Consider the following 25,410-nt stretch of genomic DNA (forward strand, 5'->3'; position numbering starts at 1 on the left):
AATTAAAGCTATATTGTCAAGGATTAAGGATAGTCAAATTTTAGCATGTTCAAGTTTAAAATACTAAAATGGGCCTTTACATTTATATACCACATGTAAGTCTTTAAACGCTCCCAGATTCAAGAAGAAGAAGAAGAAGAAGAAGAAAAAAAAACTCAATTAAAATATGATAGACATCACATCAATGGTGACTCTGAAAACAACGATTGACGAAGAAAAAGTCTTCTAAAGATTTTTGTGTATGCAGAAGATAGCATATTTCTTAAACATTACCAATAAAACGCATACAAAAGCATGTATAGTGCGTTTTCAGGAAATACTTTTTGACTGAGAGGCTTATTTTTTTTCCATGTTGGAATGGACGTAACAATAATGATGATAATAACAATTTGTGGATAATCACAGTGTTTTATCACCTTCACACACAAAATTCTAAACAAACAAACAAAATCTATTTTGTGATGTCCAGGTATTTATCAGCATCAGTACTCGATAACCTGAACACTATTGAACAGGGGAACATATGACTTTATTTCACTAGTAATACACCGTGCTTCCGGTGTATCAGTCCACGGTGTAGAACTTGACGCAGATCGCGCCCGTTTGGTTGGAACTCGAGGGTGGAGCCAAAAATACAGAGAAGCGAATGAGACCAAAGTGTTGACGCCAAAACCCCGGGTTACGTTCAATGACGAAGATGCAGGACGTCCAGTGCCGGCTTTTTCAAAACTACTCGTTCCTGTCGGCTTTATACCTTAAGTATGATTAGATAATTTAAGCACACGTGGTCAGGACCACTGACGCGACGCACACGGCTCTTCGGTAAGTCGGACTTGTACATCGGCCATGGCGCTAGATTTAACGTGTACGTGGCATTAACGATGCGTAAAGTCTTCTTTTTAAAGGTGCAACATCTTAGTTTTTCATATATTTAAGTGAAACTTTTACTCTGTAGCCATATAGAGGTTCTTTTCTCAAAGGCTCTTTACAAGAAATTATACCAGAGACCCCCTCATGTATGTCTCTCAGAATAATTTAATGTAGTGATACTGTGTTTTTTTTTTTTACACTTCTACTTAGTTATGTGAAAGAACAACACGATAAATATAGCAGAAAGACATTACACATGTATTAAAAATATTTACACTATATTACCACAGAATACCAATAACATTCATGAAACACTCAGTGCATATATAAAATAAAATGAGAATTCTGAGTCATAAATAATGTCCAATTAAAAACAAAACAACATATGATAAATCATAGAAAAGAACAGTAAAAGCCGACTTTTGGGTGATGTGTGCTTGACTGATTGGAGGAAGATTTATATATATGTATATAGAGAGAGTTCTATATTGTTTTATTAGAACATGAACTGCCAGAATATAATCAAACATATTCCAACTGACAGTTCATTGAAGTCAAGTTTATCTTCTGTCACCCAAAATCCCTACATACAGAGGACTACTTCACCCTATAGGGCTGGGAGATGTAGCTGATAAATTTATCATGATTTTTTTTTCTTTATTTTAGCCTTAATAGACTTTTTCATGGAATATTAAGGTAAACACAGGTGTTACCAATGATGTTAATCAAGGTTCAGTTTCAGTTGGGTCAAACAGAGTCGGGGTGCTGCTATTATGATGTTATCTCATTGAAAAAGCTGAGCTATACTAAATGGTACAGGACCATAATTAGCCTAATTGGTAACACCTGTGTTTACTCTTATATTTCTTATCAGTATAGCTGACATGAAAAATGATGCATAGACTTCAGTCAGTCGTATTCACACTGTCACTATCTGACCTGTGTTTCTGTGCAGTGTGTCAGTAGAAACATGTGGACTACAGACTTCTCACAGAAAGGCTTAGATTGAATCTGTGACATTGTTGATGTGTGCAGACTGATAGGACTATGATGTGATTATTCCTTCATTGATTCATCTTTGATTATTTTCTCGACCATCCTTATCGTTTGGTCTCATGCTCCTACTAATGATTATTCAATTCAATCATTATTGATTAATATATGGAAAGTTTTCCAGATTAATCAATTACTTTTTCGGTCTATAAAATATCCAAAAATAGTGAAAAATGTTGATCAGTGTTTCCCAAAGCCCAAGGTGATGAACCACCACCACAAATGACTTCTTATTTAACATCACTTAAAGTCAAAAGAATATCTAATCAGATTTCTGGATGAATTCACACAGTCAACATCAAACCAAAACACCACTAAATATTTAAAATCCCTAAACCACAAATTAACTGTTCACTGCATTACACACGTTGGCTGTGCTTTACAGCTTGTCCTGATCATAAGGAATACATAGAGAATACATAAAGACAATTACATACTATGTGCTTTGGGTAATTCAGTAATTCAGTTTAAAAGGAGACAGACAGGAGGCTAAAATGAAGCTGGTTATGATGTAGATCTGTGTATAATATTGAACGGGCCTCTAAAAACCTGAGTACATGCCCTGAATATGCATTCATTTTTCAACCATAGTGAACCAGTGATTGACAGGGAGTGTTTGTTTTCCTTTTTCAGTTTTGATCTCCATCTTCCGAAACTTCAGAGTCATTGTTTTGGACATTTTCCCCAGTGCTGAACTCTGGTGTTACTCATCCTGCATGTAAGTACAGACAGCACAGACAAGTGCATCAGTGTTGAGCAGTGCAGAGTAAGAAATGCATTACTGAAGTAGGACACTAGAAGGCGCTAGAGCTGAAGTGATTAGTTGATAAACAGGAAATGAATCTGCACCTATTGTGATAAACTGACTTGTGAGGATTTGTACTTTTCTTATGTGATCATTTTGGGATTTGGGACTTTGTTAGGATCGAAGATCAGAGTGTAATAGAACTGCAGTCAAATCCTGGACAAGATGTACTATATGTAATCACTCCATACGGGTTCATGTCCCCGTTCTAATGCTTGTAACAAAACTATCACTTCCCAAGAGTCCCACATTGTACCTACAGTATTGTATATTATATATATAAAACAGCTTATTACAGTTTATTACCTGATACTCTGGAAAGCCCTTCTTTCTGCACCACTGCTGAAAGCATTCCTTGTCATTGATCGGGTCCCTGCCTTCAGTCTTCTTACAGTAAAACCTGGTTAATGTCTCAGAGAAGCACGTTGGGCGAATCCTGGACACCTGAGAAGGCTGACAGCAGCATAAATATAAAAATAATGACATAACATAAGCTGCCTGTTAAGAAATACACCCAAGGAACAAACAGCCCGTGCAAAGAAAGACTAAGATTGCAATTAAATATTTTGTTGTCATTGTTTTGTACTGACCTTCCTTTTGAACGCCTTGGTATAGTCATTCTTGCTGTAAAAATACATGTTATCGATGGGGTCCTTGTCTTTCTTTCCATAGTCCATGGTAATGACCTAAAAGATAAAGGTGGTCATATTCACGAGTAAATTAACTAGTGTCACAGTGGAGGTAGGTAATGTCTTGTCAAATCAAATGATAATCAAGATCAATATTTTAATTAGTATATATAATATTATATTTTAATTTAATTTTAATTAGACTTATAACTTACCATGACTACAAAGTCCTCTGGCTGCAGCTCACCAGAGAGCTCTTGAGCCAGTTCGATTTTACAAGCAGACGTGTCCTTATGGAGGGGAAAGGGTGAGAAGTGGGAGGGACAGGTTTGAAATTTATTCCATCTTGATAACACAGTAAGATTATGTCCATAATTAATGTAAAAACTCATAATTGTTTATTGGCTTTGGCCCTCTGTCCACACTGAAACAGAAAAATAAGGTTCTAAAATAAAAATAAGGGTTGCACTGGTCTGTTGAAAGTGCGTCTTACGTGACAACATTGAGCAGCTGTTTGAACACAGTGTTCAAAGTGATTTCACCATTTATATGACTTATAAAAAAAGATGTATTGATTGTAAAGAAGGCAGCACAGTTTAAAAAAGTGCAATATCCAAACTACGAAACCAGAATCAAATCGTAATTATCTGAAAAAGGACAAATGTATGAGAAATCAGAATTATAATAAAGTATTGTAGTGCTGCAAAGATGCCCTGTCCTAAAAATCTTATTCTCCAGATGTAAGTAAACATGTTTGTTTGGCGCAGACCCCAACAAATACCATGACTTTTATATATATTTTTTTATTCAGTAAAAATGATAATCATGACACAAATATTATCATTTCCACTGATGGTATTGCATATCGCAATGGCAATTTCAGTCAAAATTTATGCAATCTGACTTTTTTTTTTTAACCATTTTTGCATCAAAAATGATGTACAGTTTGTTATATTGTAGGGTTGTAAAATGTAAACACTTTCCTTAATTGATCATTGATAAAATGAATGTGTGAATGTGTAAAATGAAAGTTTCTTAGTTTCTTGTCAGCATGAGTCGTAGTTTTGATAAAATTCTATATCCATCACCAAATGGAATACATGCTTACAAAGACATTAGTACACACCTCGACGGGGTGCCGTGTTTCGCCCAGAAACCTGTAGAGGTCTCGAGACATGATCCTGTTCAGGATATCTCTTGCATCCTTCAGGTCCTCGTCTCTCTTCTCATCCTCCCCCGTGGAAGCAGTGTTAAGTATTTGTTCAAACACGTGATCTACAGAACAAACAGAGAAACAGAGTTGAAGATGGGTGTTTATATCGTCGTACATGCAGCACATATGCAGCACAACTGCTGTACATCTACTGCACAGCATCTGCAGCAGCCAAAACATGATCATTTCTAGGCCTGTGCAGTATACCGGTTTGTAAATCGGTCTTTATTTTCGTTCAGATATTAATTTTTCATATACTGCCATACCGGCGAATAGCCCAAATGACGTCCAGAGCGTGCGTGACGGGAAAGTGTTTCAGTGGGGACCAATTTCACTGCTGCACACCAACACCACAGGCATACTTGCTTGAGCGTGCGCACTAAGGATGTTCCTGCCAACTAATTTCCCTTCGATTAAATGCAAAATTTAATTTAGACTAGTCGACTAGTCTAAAACTAAGAAAACGCTCAGAAACCAGTTAGAATTTAGTAGAATTTATTAATTTATAATGTTAAACACTATTCGAAAAAATACAGTGTATTAAGAGCCATTTGAAGACATTAATCACAGTCTACAATCGCCAAATCGTACTTTAAACGCAGCTGAAATGTGCGCTACTTTGCACTTAGCAATACAAACCTTACACATTAATGTACAAACCTGACAACAACTCACTAAACGCTTCACCTTTTCAGACTGAAGAGGGTCACAGTGTCTGCAGGTAAAGGACCCAGAGCTGATGTTAGCTGCCAGCCTGACACACAGTGTGGCTAACGTTAGCAGTGCTAGTAGCAGCAGCAACAGCTCTGCCTGCAGGTTTATGTCTGTGTATGTGCTGCATGTGGTGTAAACTAGCCGTTAATGTTCTTCAAACATGAGGTAACAGAACACAGTGGTGTCTCTACAGACCTGTCAGCTTGGTGTAGACCTCCATGTCGTCTATGGCTTCAGAGAGTTTGCGCTTCCTCCCTCCTATCTGGATGTGCTCATCTGCTTTTAAAAAGGCATCTTTGATCCTGGATAATTATTCCCAACATATCATCACTTTTAAGAACATTTAAGCTACATCAGACATCAGAGTGTATTTGAGTATCAACATGATACTCACATAGTCTCTATGATCTTGTTCACTTTGTGCTGATAGGCTCTTTTGTGGAGGAAATACCTCGTGTGGAACATTTCAGTCATATTATCCTCCTCCTGTTGAGAGTATTGCCTACAGTTAAGTCAAAACTAATCTGTTTAAAATATGATAAAAGCAGGAATACAACATTGTTGGCACCTTGTCTCTAACGCAGATGTGCTTCAGCCCGTCCACCTCACACACCCTGGCAAACTTTAGGAAGCGGCAGTGGTCAAAGTTGTTTTTGATGCCCAGGTGGTGGCAGTCCCTGAGGAGAGACAGAGTGAAGAAAATAGGTCTGTTAACAATAAACTAATCCGAGCACCCTGTAGAGCGCTGCATGTTGTTAAAATAATCAGAATGTAATTGTTCATGAGAAATAATACATAGTAGTTCATCAGTCAGCATCAAAAAGTGAATTGTTCCACAGTATCTGTTCCCACCTGGCAAAGTAGTCAAACTTGTCAACATCAATGCCAGTTCTTTTGTTGGCCACGATTTCATAGAGGAAGGACTTGTCTTTTCCCCGACCTTCATACGGCCACTGCAGAGATCACAGTACAACAGTGACATTAGACATTAGCTGCATGTTGATACTGACTCATTTGACACAATTCACATGACTGACAGAAGTGACTGTACCTCCTGAGCTGGAGTTGTGTTACTGTCCAGAGGTCCTGCAATCAGTTCCTTGATGAAAGTCTGGTCCTCTGGCAGCTCCAGGCCATGCTGCTCCATCACTGGCCTCAGTTTATCCACCAGGAGGTCAAATATGTCACAAGAGGCAATTTCATGCTGCAAGATACACAGACTTGAATCACTGTATATATAATGACTCACTGCTCAAGTAGAAAGAGCTTATCGTTGCTAAATTATGACAGGTTGCTGTGTGTCTTCCCCCCCTCTCTCTTCCCCAATTCCTGTCTATCTACAATTACATCCTCTTCTTTCCTGCCTTTGTTGGGGCACTGCTGCATTTCTTGGCACATTATGGTTAGCCCTGTAAAACTGCAACTTGTAATTTTTACATTTTGTTTTTTCATGAATCAACTAAACACTGACTTGATGTTCATGTCTTTGCTAATTAGTTACCATTTGTATCCCACTGATTAACTTTTTGAGATTGGTTGTTATGTTGTACATCATGGACAAGAAAATAATCATGTTTATACCTTCCACTTTTTTCTTGGATGTGCTTCAGGGATGAACATTCCATCAAACAGATGGGAAAAGGGCCCATGTCCTGGATACGGAGAAATAAATATAAGTTAACCAAATGATTGAAATCTTGTCTCAGCTAGGGACAACGTATGTGGGGGTCATGTTAATGCTGGCGGAACTTTGCAAATCTCCAATGGGTGCATCTGGTAGATGTGGTGATAATGCAGTAGGTGCTTCACCACCTGTTGACGGGGGAGTGCACTATTCTAGTATTATCTGCTTTCATTAGAGACCAGTCTTTAATGCCTGCAGCATCCCTGGCTATTACATCAACACTGGCTTATACTTTACAATTTCATTTTCAGTCTTAATCACACCGAGTAATTACCATTTAAAACATATTACAATGTAAAAGTAAAAAAGGTGTGTATCACTCACCCAGGTCATGACAAAGACCAGCGATCTGCACACAAAGGACGTCTCTGTCAGTGATGTGGAGATATGGCTGGCTTGTTCTCAGAGCTTGTATAAGTTGTCCTGCTAAGTGCGCCACTCTTCACCACCACATACAACACACACCAACAAAGAACTCATTACTCAATTACCATATGACTATCTTGCTGAAAAACTGGAAATATAAACTTAACATTTTACTACTTTATATTGTACTTATACTAAGGTATACAATATGCTTACTTTGATTTTGTTACTTTTATCAGAGACTTTAGTGCAAGTCTTCTTTTAATTCATGCGATTGTTTGTGTGTGTGTGTGTGTGCATGTGTGTTTGTGTGCTCAATGAACCTGGAGCTTCACTGCAAGTAACCTTGAATATTACTGGACTGATCAGCAAATTTTTTGTGTGCACTTTTATGGTTTTGTGTTAAAGGACCTCTGTAATTTAAGAATTTTTGAAAAAACTTGAAAACAGTTTAAAAAAACAAAACAAAACAAACACTGGTGACATTATGTTTTCAGGTCATTCTATTCTAAGGCCTCAAGACATTTTTGGCCTTAACCCAATAATTAATACACAAACTAGATGATCAGATCCCCTGCCAAGTAACAGATAGTGAAGAACCTACTGCAATGCCACCACAACTGCCAGATGCAACCAGTCAGCATTACACTGACCAGTCCAGACTTTGATTGCTTTGTCACAATGTTGAATCTCAATGAGTAAAATTGACTAGACAGCACAGCAGTGGTTATATTTTAAGTTTTTGACTGAAATTATTGCAAAGGACAGTTCTGAAGTTGTGGGATACTGGTAGGCATATGCACCTACTGTCCTGACCAAATTCTACACCCTTGGATTACTTGAAGACACACAGCTGCATCTATCTGAAAACATGTGAACATACCCAATTGAGTGCTCAAAGCGGTTGTGGGACGCTCCAGGGTAAACAAAGTAGACCCCTCCAAGCTGCTTGATGTATCGTAGTCTCTGGAACTCTGGTGTGTCAATGATTTTGATGAGAAGTGGGTGTAACTCAATATGCCCGTGGATGGGATCATTAAATACCTGGCAGAACACAGAGAACAGAAACCCAGTCCAGTTATCACTCAAAAATTGTGTTGTCATAATACCAAAACTAAATAGGACACCTGCCTAAAATATCTCTAAGGATACCACAGCAAAAAGCAAAGACACAAGGAAGAATAATGGAGTATATATAACAGTCCTTTAAAAATGGACAACAGAGAATAGGTATTTACACCAAGCTTGAGCTGTTTTATTGTCAGTCTATTAATATTAATATTATTGTAGAAGTGAACTTGAAGGAATCTGGGATGTTTTGTTTTGTCTTGAGTATGAACTTCAGTATTTCATGAATACCATTTCCAAAACTGATTACATATTAATTGATCATTTACTGGCATTGTTGATCTGCATAGTTAACTAATTATAGCAGCTTGCTAGTTTTGGTAAAGTTAATATTAAGTGTGAATGTTGCATTAACATTGAGGTGATTGCCACATTGGTTAACTAGCTAAAAAGCAAAAACAAAACTCTTAACTGCCTTGTAAAACCAAATAAATCACTTGGTTGACGTACATTTCAGGACATGTAATTTTGTTATCTATCACATTCCTTGAACAGGTCGGCATGTTTGTCGGTGAGATGCTTTGCCAAATTGTGATCCATGCAGAACAAGTGAGCCAACGCATCCAAACATCTTTTACAGATGATGATATTTCCCTGACATACATGCTTTGTTTCACTTATATTTCTCTCCTGGCCATCCATGTCACCCACTCCCCAGTTTGGTAACCACTGTTATAACCACTGACATTATTATGACTCTGTTTTGTTTTTTCACTCTTACACTTAACTCTACAAAACAAACACACACACAGAGGAACAAAACACCAAACTGCACAACACAACTCCCAATTCCCCACCCAGTGTATAGTGGTAGACAGTGGGGATTGCCCTTGTCCTGGCCATTTGCTGGGGTTGCCTGGTGATGCAGTTTGCACTGCATTGCAGATGGATGCTGGTCTTCCCAATGCCCATCACCAATAAGAATAAAAAAAACATAACTAAAATAAGAGTGCTGAATAGGAGGTGCAAACACCCTCTTGAGGGTCTGGTCAGCCTCAACCCTATGTAAAGAGAGAAAGAGGAAAAAAGAGATAAATGAAAGGGGAAAAAAGTTCTACACCTTGGGTTGGGAAGACTTTTGCCCCCTTTGTCATGCCACTGCCATAACAGGGCCTCGGGTCTGCTCTGATGATGGTTGGGTCTGGTGTCTGCCCTGCTGGCACTGTATATGGGGAACTAGCATCTGTAACATTAGCAGCCATGCCTCTTGTTCTATCTCTCATCATGAAAGTAGGACAATGTTTGCCATGCCCACAGCACACATACACACACACACACACACACAAACACACAAACACAGACGCCCAAAGCCTGCAGGGAGTGAAAACAGAGCACTGAACAGTGTGTACACAGCCCCGCTGTCACACGTGGAGCAATACATAAAATATTGGTACTAATAAAAGGTGGGACTGTATAACAACTGGGTACCACAATGTCTTTGTTTTATTGGTATATAGCACAGCACTACCTAAAAGAGTACCAGTCAAAACAAATCTCCAGTTCTCCTGAGTGATCCACAACATAGTCTTTCTTCATTTCATAATCCTCACTTTCATTTTTGTAGATTACCTTGCCTGGGATCTTCCAGAGCTTTCTAATGCAGTACAGGATTTTCTCGCAGTCTTTAGGTTGCCTGGATAAAAGAGTTTAAAGGAAAATGAAATACAGATCAACATAGTAGGGAATGAGCAAAAATGAGGTGAGAAAGAAATTGAGTCAGGTGGTCATTGTTCCATCAAATTAGCACTTCCACTTTAGAGGAATATTCATTGTACACAGTTCATGCTATCCAAGATTGTTACCATTTTTAGACATCCTGGTTAAACAAAGGGAGATACTCACTCTATGTCCATCCGCTTCAGACTGTCAACTGTGAGACCTGGAAGCCTGTCACCTGTGATTTTATGTTCTGGGTAAAAGAGGAAGCAGTTAATAACAATCCTGTAATACATGCTATTTATTCTGACAAGTAGTATGACAGATTCATAATAACTTGGCTTTCTCACCACAGCGTAGGAAGAGTCCTGAGCTAAAGCAGCTCTCAACTAGCTAACTTAGTAACACCAGCCATGAGGTGAAAATTAACATCACTTTAATCTAACAAACCAGAAAACCAACCTTTAAATTTATCTGCCCATTTTTCGAGTCCTTCTTCTTGAAGGTACTGACATGTTTCCTCCACGGTCCATTTCACAAAGTCCAAGGGCACGTCCATTGACACTTTCTTCTTAAGCATTTTGAGACTGTCAGAGGTTGTACCTGCGTCTCACAGATGTTTTCGGCTTTGATCTGTCAAGCAGTAGATCTGTCAGGATAGGCACACAAATAATGTTCTATCACATTGTTTGTACAACAGCTCAGGTCAGACCTGCACAAAAGACAACAAGGGTTTGAACACCTGGCATTTATGTGTCCACCACACCCATCAGATTTGTCACTGCCCTCATACTGAAAATATTTTGTGATTGACTGGATGACAAAAACACCTCAGAAAATCAAAACTGAAAACACATCAGAATTTTACAAGACAAATCAACAAAACAGAAAACTTCACTGGAAAGCACAAGACTTCAGCTCACAAATAAGAAGCTTATTCTTCTCTTTGAAAAGTAAAGAGGGCGTTGAGAACGTAAGGTAGATTGCGGTAGATGTTGGGCATGACATTATTGGAATCACAACAAACAGTAAGACCTATAATATTAATCTTTATGCCAACAATGTGTTATTATTTGTGCAGAACCCTGTTGGATCACTTAGTCAAGTCGTCAGCTGCTTTTCTACAGTATGTGACAACTCAAAGTGGTATAAATGAACAGCCCTACCAGTGTGTGAGGATAGTATGCTGTGCATAAGAGAGAGTTGGTGAGCATAAAAGCAAAACTAAAGACAATCTAAAAGACAACATTATTTGGTTTAATTTTTTAACATCAATTTAATCTTTTAAACCAGAAAACCAACCTTTAAATTTATCTGCCCATTTTCCGAGTCCTTCTTCTTGAAGGTACTGACATGTTTAAAAATAGGTCAGGTGGTGCCCCCACAATATATTTAATGCAGTGCTGAATGCTGCAGTGTTGAGTGGCAGCAACAAAGAACTGGTGCCAATCGAGCTTAGTTTCTCTTCCGTCCTGTTTACTGCAGGTGTGACCAACCAGTCAGACAGGAGTCTAAAAGTAGGCGTACCGGTTTTAAAGAGCCACAAGCCATCATGCACCCACACCCTTCAATTAATGATACTGACATTTAACCAACTTGTCAGAGGGAGAGAGAGAGAATATGGATAGGAAGGGATGTAAATTTGCACCTTACCTTTGTAATTGTGTAATGTAGTTCAGTACTATTCTTCTATGGTTATGGAGCTACACACTATATTTTACTTAACTAGTTACAGTTTCGAAATAGCTCCCCAACAATGCTGAAATGTAACTGTCCACAGTAATAGGATTCTACAGAGCCCCCTAAGTCCCAAAACGATTAGTATTTTTAATTCTGACTAAGTAATTTGGTTGGACGAGAACATTCGGGTTTTTTAAATAATTAATTGGGGAAAATACCCAGAGAACAGCTTTTGAAATCAGCTAAAATAACAAATCTGCTATCATAAAATCCTGTGGTTGGTACATTTCTGTTCAGACAACAAACAAACAAACAAACAAACAAACCGCACCAGAGTCCATAGGAGGGAGACCAAGTCCTGCCTCTTGTGGTCTTGGTCTGGTTGTTTGTTGTCTCAAAAATAAAAACATGGACATTCAGTCTGTCAAGATGAGTGAGCTGAATACAGTCTTGAGGCAGGTTTATGGATCCATCTGCACAACTTAATCGGAGCTCTACCACAGTAACGTGCAGACCTACACAAAGTACCTAGTGAGCTCATGTTAGTGTGTAGGAAAATGTACGTGTTGCTTGGCAACAGTCCAGTTTCAATCCAGTTGTGGAATTATTTGTTTTGACAGAGCCAAATAAATGAGTAAATAAACAAAGAAATCTTAATCTGTTGTCAGCTGTTACTGTTAAGGAAAAAATGGTACCTGTAAAACCGCCCGCTTTTCATCTTCCAGTTTCAAGCGCACTTGTATTACTTCTTCTGGTTTAGTACCCATCAGCTCTACACTACAGCTGGTGGGTGAAAACGACATTTGTACAAAATGAACGCTGGTTTCCCGTGCCTGAAAAACTTTGCGGGAGGTCTACGGATGGTCGAAAGTATGCGTAGGAATGTGCACCCTTTTCCTCATAGTATTTTTCTATAAATCCCAACGTTGGTGGTGAAAAACCAACACACGCACACATCTTTTTGTGCGCAGCAACCTTTATAAATGAGCCTTCTCTGACTTCTCTGCTGCTAATCTCTTGTCTGCTCTGCTGCTTCAGTGGCCTTACCTTGGTTTTTACCGGCGTAAAAATAAAGGTCATTGCCAGTGATTTCTGTTGTGTGCTGCACTTGGATCCAGAACACACCCTTGACTCCACCCTCCTGCTGCTCCTCCTGCACACACCCCTCTGTTCATTCTCCAGTCAGCACCTGCCAGCTTTTCCCGCCAGTACACTGTCCACACCCATTGGCACTCCACCTGTATTGACTGCCAGCCTATCAGTGACCTGCCTGCCCAGTCTGCCACAAACCTGTTGCTTATCTGCTCATTTACCTTCAGTACATTTACTATCAGTTTGCCTTTATTGTTGCCAGATTGTAGTTTGTGCTTCTGCCTACTTCGTATCCCAGCTGCTGTTTGGATTGCCTTGATTTTGACCCGTGCCTGCTTACCTGGTTTGAACCTTTGTCTGTCTCTGTACCCCTGCCTGATAATCTTGATTTTTGGTTTTGACTGCTGGAATGATCTGTACTTTGTCCTGCCTGAAAACTTCAGTTAAGCCTCAGTTTTTGTCGTACTCCTGCCTCTGCCCTGTGATTCTACCTGTTGGTCTGTAGAATCTGATGTGCACCTCTGCTTCGTGACATTCATTAATTTAAAAGTTTTTTGACATACATTTTGCCTTTAACAAACATCGCACGTCCTGCGATATTGTGATTTTGATAAAATTGTGCAGCCATAATTGGGCGCTTGTCTTCTATAGGGGTGGAGCAGATTGTTGGTTAGTGGTCCATACAGACTCACTCTGTGACAGACTTAGGAGTCATCAATTTGGCCTTGACCGAGTGATATTTTCACTGGTTTGACTGGGCAAATGGACATGCTTGTTGTCATAGAGGAAGATCATAAGATTGTGATGTTTGTTGTAACCCAGCAGATGCTGCCAGAGGAGCAGCTACAGTCTTTGTCAATGACACAGGCTTTGGTGTTGATTGGCTGTTACTCATGATGTGTGCTGTGGGTGGGACAATGAGTGAGTGTAGTAGTGCATTATACTATACAGTGTATTATATTTACTATAGTATACTGTAAACCAGTATTGTATTATAAGTAGCCTATACTGTATGGCATTATTATATAGTGTATTATTGTATAGATTATTATTATCACATTATACATACAATTTAACCCTAATCCCACCTTTCTCCCTTTTTGCAAATCTGAAAAATGATCAGATCTGATTCAAAACTCTGATAGGATCTGAGCCATGAGTTTTGCGATCTGTTGCACCCCTAGTTATTACTTATTTCATGCCTTATATATTTGTAAATTAGTGAACACTTTGGGTTTCCATAACCCCAAAGTGTTCAAAGTAGATCTACATGGTATCCACACAGTCTCCTTACAATTGAATTTTAAATTTATTACAAAAGCAATTGATGAGATGTTAATCAGATTTGTTCTCTGTACTCAGTGGTTATCAACGTTGTTAGTCACATTGCATTTGTGTATTTCTGGTACCCTGTTGATGAAATAGGTTCTGTTAAATAAACCCTAAGAAAGTGGGTACTCCTCAAGAAAAGGGACAATGTGTATTGTGGTTTATTGAAACAAAATCGAATATGCAGACTCAGCGAAACTACAGGATTAAGTATGGAAGACGTCCACCGTCATGTCTGTCAATTCGTGCATGGCACAAGAAGTTTATGGGGACAGGGACAGTGTTAGATAAAGAAAAGAAATCGAGTACCAGCTTGATGTGCTTCGTGCAACTAATGGTGCCCATATAGTCTATTCATTTGCTTTTGTAATAAATTTAATTTATTTAAATTTAAGACTTTATGGACACCCTGTATATATTTTTTCTGTGTGCAAAATACTGTAATCTTGAAGCCATTAGCTTGATCATAACTTGTGCCACAATATATTACCTATATCACTACCACTTAACGATTGATACAATATATGCATTTCATCGTAAAAATTCAAGTTTTTGTAATTGTTATAATTGTGGCTTCATTCTTGGGGCACAGCTGAAAAAGTGTATGATTTCCTCTTGTTAAACAACTTTAACTGCACGAGAACACATGAGAGGAAAAGAGCTTTATTTCAAATAGATAAGTCTGTTATCAGCCCGTCTCAATATGAATAATGATTGTGAGGTTTCCTTTTATAGCCCCATTACATACTAAGAATATGATACATTTTCACACAATGGGCAAAACATGATATCTGAAGTTTGTCATAACCACATTCATACAGATGGTTACATTGGAAAAAGCAAGTTGAACTATATAGCGTGAGTATCACATGTCATTAAATTCTTATTTTATCTTGATAGATGAAATACAAAGTGCTCCCCAAGAGGTAGGCACAATCACTCAAAGACAAAAAACATTACAAGATGCATTAAAACAAATGGAAGAAAATAACAGTAAATAAGTAACAATAAATGCTCTATAACCAAGTTGGAACCACCACCACAAATGACCTCTAATAAAACATCACCCAAAGTCAATCTAATCAGATGTCCTCATTACATCACACAATTAACATCAAACCAAAACACCACTAAATATTTGAAATCCCTAAATCACAAATTAAGTGATCACTTCACTACACATGTTGGCTGCACTTTACAGCCTGTCCTGATCATAAGTAACACACAGAAAATACACAAAGAAGCATAAATATGACTGATGGATGTATACATATCCAGTTTTATGGAAGGACATTTAAGTTAACGTGATTGATTGTTCACAACACAGTTACATAATATATGCTTTGGGTACCAATGTGCCGTTAAACAGTGATTCAGTTTAAAACGAGACAGCAAAGAATCTAAAATTAAAAACTGGCTTAAAAGTGATCAACCTAAAACAAAGATATGTGTATAATATTGAACCTCTGAAAAACCTGAGTACATGGCCTGAATCTGCATTCATTTTCAGTCATAATGAGCTGAGTGGCCAGGAGTGTTTGCTTTCTTTTTCAGTTTTGATCTTCTTCCAAAACTTCACTCACTGTTTTGGACATTTCACTCAGTGCTAGACCCAGGTGTTGCTTTGTGTCCATCCAACATGCAAATAAATACAAGACATATGCATTAGTATTAACAAGAGCAGTACAGAGTGAGAGATACATTGTAAACCCTGTGCCATCGCTCTAACCAAACCCAATCGACCCGTTCAAAGCTTTACTAAACTCGACCTTGGCTGGCTTGTAACTCTCTAGTAGTCCAATACTTACTGTACAATATTTACTGACAGTGAGCTGTGAAAACATAACACTGTGCAAAAATGATGGAATTCACTATTTGATGCAAGACTGCTCTGATATCCTCTATGAGAAATGTGCTGTATATATGTATTTAAATGGCAAATTTCTTGAATGGAAAAAATATTTTTACATTAATGAATAACTGAAATAAAGAAATAAATTATTTATAAATTACAGCACAAGCTATACTAGACTACTAGACTGTTTTTGTCTAAAAAAAAAAAAACAATCATTATATGGAAAAATAATTAAACTGTTTGAATTCTTGTCCCTGGAAAGGATTTAATTTTTTTTTCTTTTTTTATAATAATAAAAACAGAAGTTGCCATGGACCCCCTGCAATTATGCCAACTGACTTGTCACTGACCACACATCTGCTCACCTGCTTCATCTGGGACTGGGGCACGATTAATTAGGTAGATTTTTGAGATGCAGGTCGTGTCACTGTTGTTACATCTGTGGGACCTGGCAACAGAACAAGGACAACTGATTAAGCATGAATAGTTTGCTAAAAGTTTGCCTGCATTGAATAAATGTTGGCTAAAAGAGGTCTGAAATGCAAACAATCTGAATTTTCTGTGAAAACATTAAGTAACTAACGATAGGATAGCAACAGTAGCCTATTCAACTATGGGCAAAACTGATTAATGAAACTCTGCCTTCATCTGCTCTAACATAAGCTGCAGACATTAGCATGTCCAGCTAACTAACACCAGCTTACTACCTGCAGTAACTTTACCTCCAAACAAACTTGTTAGATACCTCTGCATCTGCGTTTGTTCTGTGGGGGTTTGAGGTGGAGGATGTGGGCTGGTGGCTTCCATTAGCCAGCTACACTTAAAAACTGTGCTTGTGAGTCATTATTTTAGCCGTCGTCAGCTAGAAATGAGAAGCTGCTTTTGTAAACATCTCTAAGGATTCAATGACCTTGTGTTTCAACAATTACCTCCAATTTTAATGTTATATCTGCCACCATTATCACTGTAAACTGCATAAACGCAGTGTGAGAATGGAAAATTTGGCAGACTTAACTAAGACAGTAACTAAGGAGGGCGGGGCTTAGCAAAGGGTCAATTCACTGCTAGCAAACACTGTGCGTGCATTGCTTCGGAGTAGGACCAAACAATTTCATGTAAACAGAGGGGGGTGTTGGGCAATAAAGGCTCTATGGATTTTTTTTTTGTGCCATAAACAGGAATTAAAAAGAAACCACTAATTTTATTAGAACATCATAAATAAAATACTATATTTATGATGATAGGTTCATAATTAAATATTGAAAAAAATTACCTAAAGTTTTAATATTTTTAGTACCCCTGTCAGTCATGGGCTCTACCCATGTCTTGACAAAGGTACGTCCTACCCCCAACAGACTTACAAGATTTTGTGGAGAGGTTGGTTGTGAACCAAAGGACTGCTAATGAAATGTTCATTACTACTGGCAATAAGGGATGTGGTGGTGGGAGTGGCCTATAACATAAATATACTATATATTTATAATATATAAACTTTTAAAAGGATTACTGTAACATGACCAAACTCAGGAACCATTTGTCACAGACTCTGGAGGGAACTATAACCGCACTCAGCAGTGTTCATTTGTCCTCAGTGACATATACCCCACCCTCAATATTTAAGCCTCGCCCGTTTCTTACATCATGAACATTTCTCATAGAATCTTATAGGAGACATCATTGGTCTTATTTCAATAGTGTGATTTAGCTCCACCCCTGTACTTATGTAACAGCCCTTTAACTTAATACCTGTTTTTTAAGGCACTTGTGAGAGTTATCATTGCCATGCCCCTTTCATAAGTCAAGAACCGTTTGTCGTAGAGCAACAGGTATCATTAGACTTGACAGAGACTTCCTTAATCCATTGGTGTGATTTATTTATTCTTTGGAATTTTTATCTGCGACAAATGAAAAAATTAAAATGTTGTTGACTCTTTACACTGAACAGTTTGGTCAACTATTAGGTGCAGCCCTAGAATTAATTAGCGACTTGATAAAGTGCTAATTTAAAAAAAAATACTAAATGCTACCTCGATCAATCCTCTTTGCTGCTTGCTGCTTTTATTTGTGATACTGATAATTTTAATTTTATTTGTGATACTGATAATTTGGGGATTTTGGACTGTTGTTTGGAAGAAAAAGCTATTTGAAGACCCTGTCTTGGGCTTTAGAAGATTTTTACATTTATAGACTGAACTAGGGTTTAGCCGATTATCCATCCCTATGGCTGATAGTCATTGACTATTGAGCCCTCTACCATCATAACAATGTAATATAAAAACCCTATGTATTTGAGCTAGTATGTCCCCTAAGAGTCGCCATCAAGTTGTTGCCTAAATTCCATTCTTGTGGGAGAAAAAATAAAAAGAACTTGTTGCCACTGTTCATTGCACTAAGTCTACATGTCGTATTTATAATTATTTTGTTTTTAAACACCACCGAGTAATGTTATCATTGTTCAGTGATGTTTTACTTTAGACATCGTCACATATGCCAACTTTATGGAGTTCGCCCAACCCTAGACCAAATTGTTGATAAATCAAGACAATGAATAGTAGATTCATTGATAATGAAAATAATCATTAGCAGCAGACCTAGACTGCAATAATCCCACATGCAAGATCAGCAAGCAATTTGCTGCAATTTTGCAGCACAAGAGCTCAGCAATCTTGGACAATAAAGCAAACATTGAGGAAGCTATTGCATCAATTTACATTTACCATCAACACTTACTGGACATCCACATGAAAAGTGACAAATTTCCTCTTTAACTGCCTCAATCTAAACATTACCCGACATTATTGTTTTGTTCTTTCCACCACTCCTCAAAATATTCCTTGGCAGCATTCAGCTCTTCTTTGTTCCCCTTGTAGTATACCCTGATCAGCTCATCAGAAAAGTACGTTGGGAGAACGTTGGACACCTGACAAGAATGACAGCAGCACAGATTTCAGAATAATCGCATAATAAATGAAGTGCAAAGAAAGATTAAGAACATTTTTTATTGTTGTTGCTTTAGTTCTGACCTGTTCTCTTTGTAACTTGAATCCCTTGTTAGGTTCGTCTTTGCTGTAGAAACGCACTTTTTCGATGGGGTCCTCGTATCCCATCCCATAGTCCATAGAAATGTGCTAAAAGACAAAAGTGAGAGAGAAGCCTGTAAATTATGCCACAATAGAGGGCACAATAGAGGCAACGTCTTACAAATCAAATGATAAGATCAAGATTTTAAGAAAACTGAATTAAAAGTAATTAGACTCAAAACTCACCACAACTTCAAAGTCCTCTTGTTTCAGCTTTTCACTGAGAAGCCTTTCAGTCAGTCTCGACTGAAGAGTTGGTAAGTCAAGAGATTTGAGATTTATTACATCTTGTTAACACACAGTAAAATTACGTCCACAATAAGCAGTTAAATTTAAAAACACACCATTGTTTGTTTCTGACTGCATGTCCATATTGAAATAGTGTTTTTTTTCTGTATTCATGCATGGAGAAAATGGAGCTTTTCTGACATGATGATGTAAGTCTTTACAGGTGTTACCAGTCATGCTGTGTGTCTTTAAATATAATTAAAAGTTTGTGTCACATCTAAGTTTCTCTTTTTAATGTTAATATAACGAGTCACACAGTGCAGGTGTTGTAAGAGTAAGATGTTTTTCTTTTTTTGTTTTTTGTCAAATCAGATTCGGTTTCCCAATATGAACAATTCAACAATTTGTCTTTTTTTAACATCACAATGCACCACACTAAACTTTGCCTTTCTTCGTCATCTGTGATGTGAAAACATCAGTTTCACACAGTCAGAGAAAGTCAAAGTGTGCATTCTTCTATAGTTAAGTTATAAAATCAGATTTTAAGAAAACAGAAGTAAAAGTAATTAGTGTAGTGGTAAAATATATGCTGAACTATATTTTATTCCTTATAGTCAGTTCTCAGTTCTCATGATTTGTCAGACACCAATTGGTTAGTTGTCCTTGAACACGGAGCTGCTTCTTCGGAAGAACAACACCTGATATCACGAGCACATCCTGACCCTTTTGATAAGCACTTCATAATCATCCTGACTCAACCCTTCTTTGTTTTCCTTATTCCATAAGACAGAGGTACACTTGTGATTCTTTGTCAGTTCCTTTTACACTCTGTGTGACTGTGTACTGATCCTTTGCAAAGCTCCATTAAAACACCACAAAGACAATCTTGGTCTTCGTGCCTGTTTTCATTTTCAGATTTTCCACCACATTAGACTCAAAACTCACCACAGCCTCATCGTCCCCTGGTATCTGCTGAGTCATTTGCTTTTTCAAATCATCACAGATCCCCTCCTCAGGGTTGGAAAGCTGAGGAGTGGAAAAGTCAAGAGATTTGAGATTTATTACATCTTGTCAATACACAGGAAGAGTACGTCCACATTAAGCAGTTAAATTTAAAAACACACCATTGTTTCTTTGTTTTTAGCTGCATATCCACACTGAGATAGTGTTTTTTCTCACCACAAAATGAAGCTTTACCTATATGCTACGTATATACTTTAATACTTTCTTCAGACTGCATTTATGCATGGGGAAAATGGAGCTTTTGTGACATGATGATGTAAGTCTTTACAGGTGTTACCAGTCATGCTGTGTGTCTTTAAATATAATTAAAAGTTTGTGTCACATCTAAGTTTCTCTTTGTAATGTCAATATAACCAGTCACATAGTGCAGGTGAATAAGATTTTTTTTGTTGATTCAGATTTGGCTTCCCAATATTCTACACTTTATTTATTTATTTATTTATTTATTTATTTATTTATTTATTTATTTATTGACATCACAGTGCACCACACTAAACTCCTATTTCAGCCTACATGAGTACATTTTACCAGTAAGATTCTCATTTTTTGCCTTTCTTCGTCAACTGTGATGTGAAAACATCAGTTTCTCACAGTCAGAGAAAGTCAAAGTGTGCGTTCTCCCATAGTTCAGTTATAAAATCAGTAGACCTGTGGAGCATCGTCTGCCCAGGCTCCAGCATCATCTGTGCTGCATGCTCCGTGCTACTTCACGCCGTGTATTAAGGATTTATTTCAGTCAAACCAAAGTGATTGTTGGACAGTGGAAAGACAAACCAAGATGTTTTTCTTGAGTTTTATTTTGTTTCTGTACAGTTGACATTCTCTCACTGTAGTAATCTTTTCTATAATGTTGTCAGACAACAACAGCCAGTGGCAGAAACAATCAAACAAATTTTACTTGCCCTGACCTCTGGTGCATCTGGATGAGGTGGATGATGTTTATATCACTCTTCTCTGCTTCCATTACAGTTAGTTTTGCGGTTTGTGGTGATTTAGAGACTCGGTTTGTAAAGTTTACAGCCTGCCATGTTGTTGCATTGCCCTGTCTATAATGATGGAGCTAAAAAAGAAGAGCTGAAATTTGCATTACAACCACTCATTTCTCCCTCACTAATTAACCACCAGCTCACAGCATCACAAAGATGTTTTTAATAAGTGCGCCGGCAAATATAAAAATATGTTTGTAATTTCTCTTTTTTATAATTCCTCATTGAAATATTTTCCTGATGCATTTTTGGAAACTTTTTTTTTTAATCTTGTAACTGTAATGCACACTGACTGACAAAGGAAAAAAAGAACAGATGCTTGACTGGAACAATCTCAGTTGACTGGGGACTCTATAATGAATGATTAGAGTTGTCGATTATCCGGCCAACCCTGTATTTGAGTTGATGTTGTCAGAAGACATTGCAATCATAAGGAAACTATTTTATCACCACCACAGCTTGTGAATAATGTGTACATTACATGTTAACATGTAAGAGGTGTAAGAAAATATTGAGTATTGTGACATTATGTATTGATTCTCAAAAAACTATGTTGTGATATCATGATACATGTAAAGATTCATACCAGTGGTTCATTTTGTGTCATGTTTAAACCCCCAAACAATAGATAGTAGTGTCTATCTTAACTGTTCTGAGTGCATAAAAATGTGACTTTTTTTTAAAATGTAGATTTTATGAGTATTAATACAGGATGCTGGCCCTCACATCAGTTTGGGTTCAGTGTCTTGCTTTAGGACACTTTGACATATGAGCCACAGCTGTCACAGCTGTGGCTCAGGAGGTAGAGTGGAGTTGTGTAGTGTTTGAGCTGTGATTGAAGGTCAAGCGTGCAAGATTATAGGGATTTATAATATTCATGAGTATGTTTTAGGGATGCACAATAAACATCAGGGCCAATATTGAGCTATCGCAGGTATATTGGTATTGGCATATATAGTAAAGGCAAGTAAATATCTGCTATAATATGGTCTGATTTGACAGTTTATGTCAAAGCATTTAATTTGAATTCATAAGCAAAATGCTCTATAAAAAGCTTAAGTGTATATGAGAAGTGTGTATATATATATATGTATATATAGATAGATATATATTATAATTGATGGTGGTGTAGCCTAACCCTACGATGAAAACTAAAATAAGACCGTCTTTCACTTTTCCAATAAGTTTCATGGCTAGCGCAGGTTCTCTTACACACTAAGGAGAGTGACGTGATGTGCTTGAAGTCTGCAAGCTCACTGCTAGATGCCAATAAAACCTACACACTGATTTTTTAAATCACTAATAAGCCTGCATTAAAACAGGTAGTCAGAGAGAGCAGGATAGGACTAAACAGAAATTTAATGGGCTGTCACTCTTAAGTGAGATTTCATCCCATGATGTTTGCTCACACTACAAGAAATTCAATCAGTCAGAATTCCTATGTGATAGTAGTCCATGTAAAAATCATGTGCAATACAAACAAGCAGTGTGCAGTGCTCTTATAATCCACAAAAGGAGCATAACCCAGCTTTCCCTATGACAGTGAAATAGTTAACATGTCAGACAGAAATGTAATGCAATACAGGCAGAGAAAGACATTAGTACATACCTTGATGCCTATTTCACCCAGACACTGATACAGGTCTCGAGTGATGATCCTGCGTAGAATCTTCCTCGCCTCACCCATTTCTTTGCTCTCATCCTCTTTACTTTTCAAGGGGGAGTTCAGTATCTGCTCAAACACACAATCTAGACCATAAACAGAGTGGAAAATAGGTGAGTTAGAACAAATCGAAGATATGGTGACACAATTTTGGCTGCTGCAGTTCAATGGAGTGATGTGTCAACTAGGCCGCCATGTTGGTCTGGGAAACCATGCGTCCTAACGCATGTATGTCTACTTCGACAGGAATTTTGTCCACAATTAAAATCATCATTATTGGCTAAATTTCCAGCTGATTTAAAAGTGATTTGGCTTGTTACAAAGGCCAGACAGCTATTTATGGTACAAAATACTTTGTTAAATTAAAAAGATGATAATTTTTAAGTCCCACAATGGAGAAAAACGTGGTTTTCATACCAAAGTACTTGCGTCATGTAAATAGTAACAGTAATATTTCTCTAATAAAATATTTAGGATGTGCTTACCCAGTGTAATTAGTTAGTAAATAATGATTAGTGTTCTTTTTTCTTACTGCGTGAAAAATTGCTACCATTATGTAATTTGTTCAGAATAAAAGGTGCTAAATTCTACTGTTTAAGTCATACATTATGTACAAAAAATATATTGTGTATTAGTAGGCTTGAGTTGTTGTGTACTAGTTACACATTCTGATAAGCAAATCTAACTGTATTGAAACAAGTGACAATAAGTGATTTTGGGCTATATGTTTAGACAGATGGAGCTATATTTGTATTGTCCAACTTCAAATGTATAAAAAAAAATAATGATCGATACATAGAAATATCAGCATCTTACTGATATATTACTTTCATAAAAATGTTAATCTTTTCATTCTTTTCATTTTTTGTTAAAAAGATTTTAAAAGTGTCATTATCAACTGGAAGTGCTAGTCACCATCCACAGTATGATACCAGTGATTTTTGTTAAAGTGAGATTATCAGTTGGAAACAGTGTTAACTTTTGTAATTAAAAGGCCTATCCAAAGTTACCGTGGCCCACCCAAAATTAAAATCATGGCGTCGTGCCTGCCATCCACCCATCTACCCATCCATCCATCTTCATTAATCGATTCACTCACCATGTTCGCTCTTGTACAGCCATGCGGAGTATCTACAGTCTGACAGCCATGCTGGATCAAAGCCAGACTGACGGTGGTGACCCGTCTGCAGCTTTTTACTGCGTGCTTCGGTTGGAGGGCTGAACAGGTGTGTTTGGGTCTAGTCGTGGCGACATTAACAGGGGCAGGAGATCGGCAAGCACTGTGGTCGGGGCTGGGAGAGATGCTCTCATTTTGGCTAACACTGGCCGCAGAGCTACCTGTGCTTCCCGCCTCGCCACGTTATTTAAAAAATGCCAATATTTTTGCTTAGCGGGCCGAACGGTTGGAGAACCTCTGGTCGTCCATTTACAATTTTTGTTTGTTTGTTGCTGCTGTTGTTTTTTAATGTAACGGTCGGAAACTCTCTCTCCTCCACTCTCTGACTGTGGGTGGGTGTGTCTGTACCAGTTCATCGGTGTGTGCTGTGAGAGAGGAGCGAGGAGGGAGACCCGCCCGTAATGAAACGATAGCAACGCATTCGACTCTGAAATCGCACAAATTAGAGTTAGCTTTTTTTATTTGATAAAAAGAACACCTTTTATAGGCCCTTGATTAAAATAAAAATTAAATAATGGAATAAAAAAGAATTCTCCAACTTGAATTTTTGGGTGGGGGTCCTTTTGGCAGGGCGGGGGCGTCTGTTGGGGGGCCAGGCGCCCTGCCAAATGAACTATAGGGGAAACACTGCATATAAACAAACAAAAACAAAGCATGTTTGATAATATTGACAGCACTCTGACTGAAAGTGTATCATGTCTGCTCCTCCCTCTGTCTCAGTGTTATCTCTTGATGTACAGACCTGTCACTTTGATGTAGGCTTCCATGTCATCTATGGCTTTGGAGAGAGTGAACATCCTCCCACCTGAGCCTTCAAACTTAATGTAGTTGTCTGCTTTTGCAAAGGCATCTGCAATCCTGGATGATCATACCCAACATATTATCACTAAGAATGTTTTACTGCAGACCACAGAAGAGGGTGAATCATGAAACAATTGACATGAGCCAGACATATACCAGAAGCAGTAGCAAATGTAATGGGAAGGGCAGGTACTCACATAGTCTGTATGATACTGGTCACTTTATGCTGGCAGGCTCTTCTGTGGATACAGTATCTTGTGTAGAACACGTTGTACAGATTAAATGCCTCCTATTGAAAGTATTGCCTAAAGTTTAATTGAAACTAATCAAATAAACGGATTGGTGTTTAAACACTGGGGGAAAAAAGCAAGAGAATAA

The 25,410-nt window shown here is 37.8% G+C and overlaps 2 protein-coding genes across 3 annotated transcripts; both read right to left on the reverse strand.

The window, feature by feature from the left end:
• Positions 1-2,014: 2,014 nt before the first annotated feature.
• Positions 2,015-8,487, reverse strand: LOC146325133 (deoxynucleoside triphosphate triphosphohydrolase SAMHD1-like). Of its 2 annotated transcripts, XM_084720975.1 has the most exons (13): positions 8,218-8,487; positions 7,293-7,408; positions 6,866-6,936; positions 6,336-6,488; positions 6,137-6,237; positions 5,853-5,961; positions 5,679-5,770; positions 5,480-5,586; positions 4,484-4,632; positions 3,573-3,647; positions 3,319-3,414; positions 3,035-3,181; positions 2,015-2,635 (listed from the first exon to the last, which is right to left on the reverse strand). In XM_084720975.1, the coding sequence occupies exons 1-13, from the start codon at positions 8,436-8,438 to the stop codon at positions 2,627-2,629; spliced, it is 1,446 nt and encodes a 481-aa protein (XP_084577101.1). In that variant the 5' UTR covers positions 8,439-8,487; the 3' UTR covers positions 2,015-2,626. The 2 variants fall into 2 exon arrangements, with proteins under 2 accessions (XP_084577101.1, XP_084577102.1); XM_084720976.1 differs by lacking the exon at positions 7,293-7,408 and having other exon boundaries at positions 8,218-8,474.
• A 1,514-nt stretch (positions 8,488-10,001) lies between these two features.
• On the reverse strand, positions 10,002-25,028 carry LOC146325134 (deoxynucleoside triphosphate triphosphohydrolase SAMHD1-like). Its single transcript, XM_084719860.1, has 10 exons — positions 24,974-25,028; positions 23,001-23,140; positions 20,328-20,408; positions 19,341-19,400; positions 19,098-19,202; positions 18,864-18,994; positions 16,440-16,522; positions 10,581-10,751; positions 10,305-10,371; positions 10,002-10,095 (listed from the first exon to the last, which is right to left on the reverse strand). Exons 1-8 carry the CDS (start codon positions 25,026-25,028, stop codon positions 10,729-10,731), a joined length of 678 nt encoding a protein of 225 aa, XP_084575986.1. The 3' UTR covers positions 10,002-10,095; positions 10,305-10,371; positions 10,581-10,728.
• Positions 25,029-25,410: the final 382 nt, after the last annotated feature.

The sequence above is a fragment of the Lutjanus erythropterus genome, chromosome 6 (assembly GCF_056507025.1).
Source record: "Lutjanus erythropterus isolate fLutEry1 chromosome 6, fLutEry1.hap2, whole genome shotgun sequence".
Lineage (NCBI taxonomy): Eukaryota > Metazoa > Chordata > Actinopteri > Lutjaniformes > Lutjanidae > Lutjanus > Lutjanus erythropterus.

Excerpts from the sequence above, each read along its gene's own strand:
- LOC146325133 (XM_084720975.1), bottom strand. The coding sequence starts at position 8,438 with ATGACAACACAATTTTTGAGTGATAACTGGACTGGGTTTCTGTTCTCT. Across the intron at positions 5,771-5,852 it reads ACATCTGCGTTAGAGACAAG|GAGGAGGATAATATGACTGA; the intron begins GTGCCAACAATG and ends TACTCTCAACAG. Across the intron at positions 3,415-3,572 it reads CAGAGGACTTTGTAGTCATG|GTCATTACCATGGACTATGG; the intron begins GTAAGTTATAAG and ends TTTATCTTTTAG.
- LOC146325134 (XM_084719860.1), bottom strand. The coding sequence starts at position 25,028 with ATGTTCACTCTCTCCAAAGCCATAGATGACATGGAAGCCTACATCAAA. Across the intron at positions 19,203-19,340 it reads AAGAGGACTTTGAAGTTGTG|CACATTTCTATGGACTATGG; the intron begins GTGAGTTTTGAG and ends TTTGTCTTTTAG. Across the intron at positions 16,523-18,863 it reads GAACAAAACAATAATGTCGG|GTCCCACAGATGTAACAACA; the intron begins GTAATGTTTAGA and ends TTCTGTTGCCAG.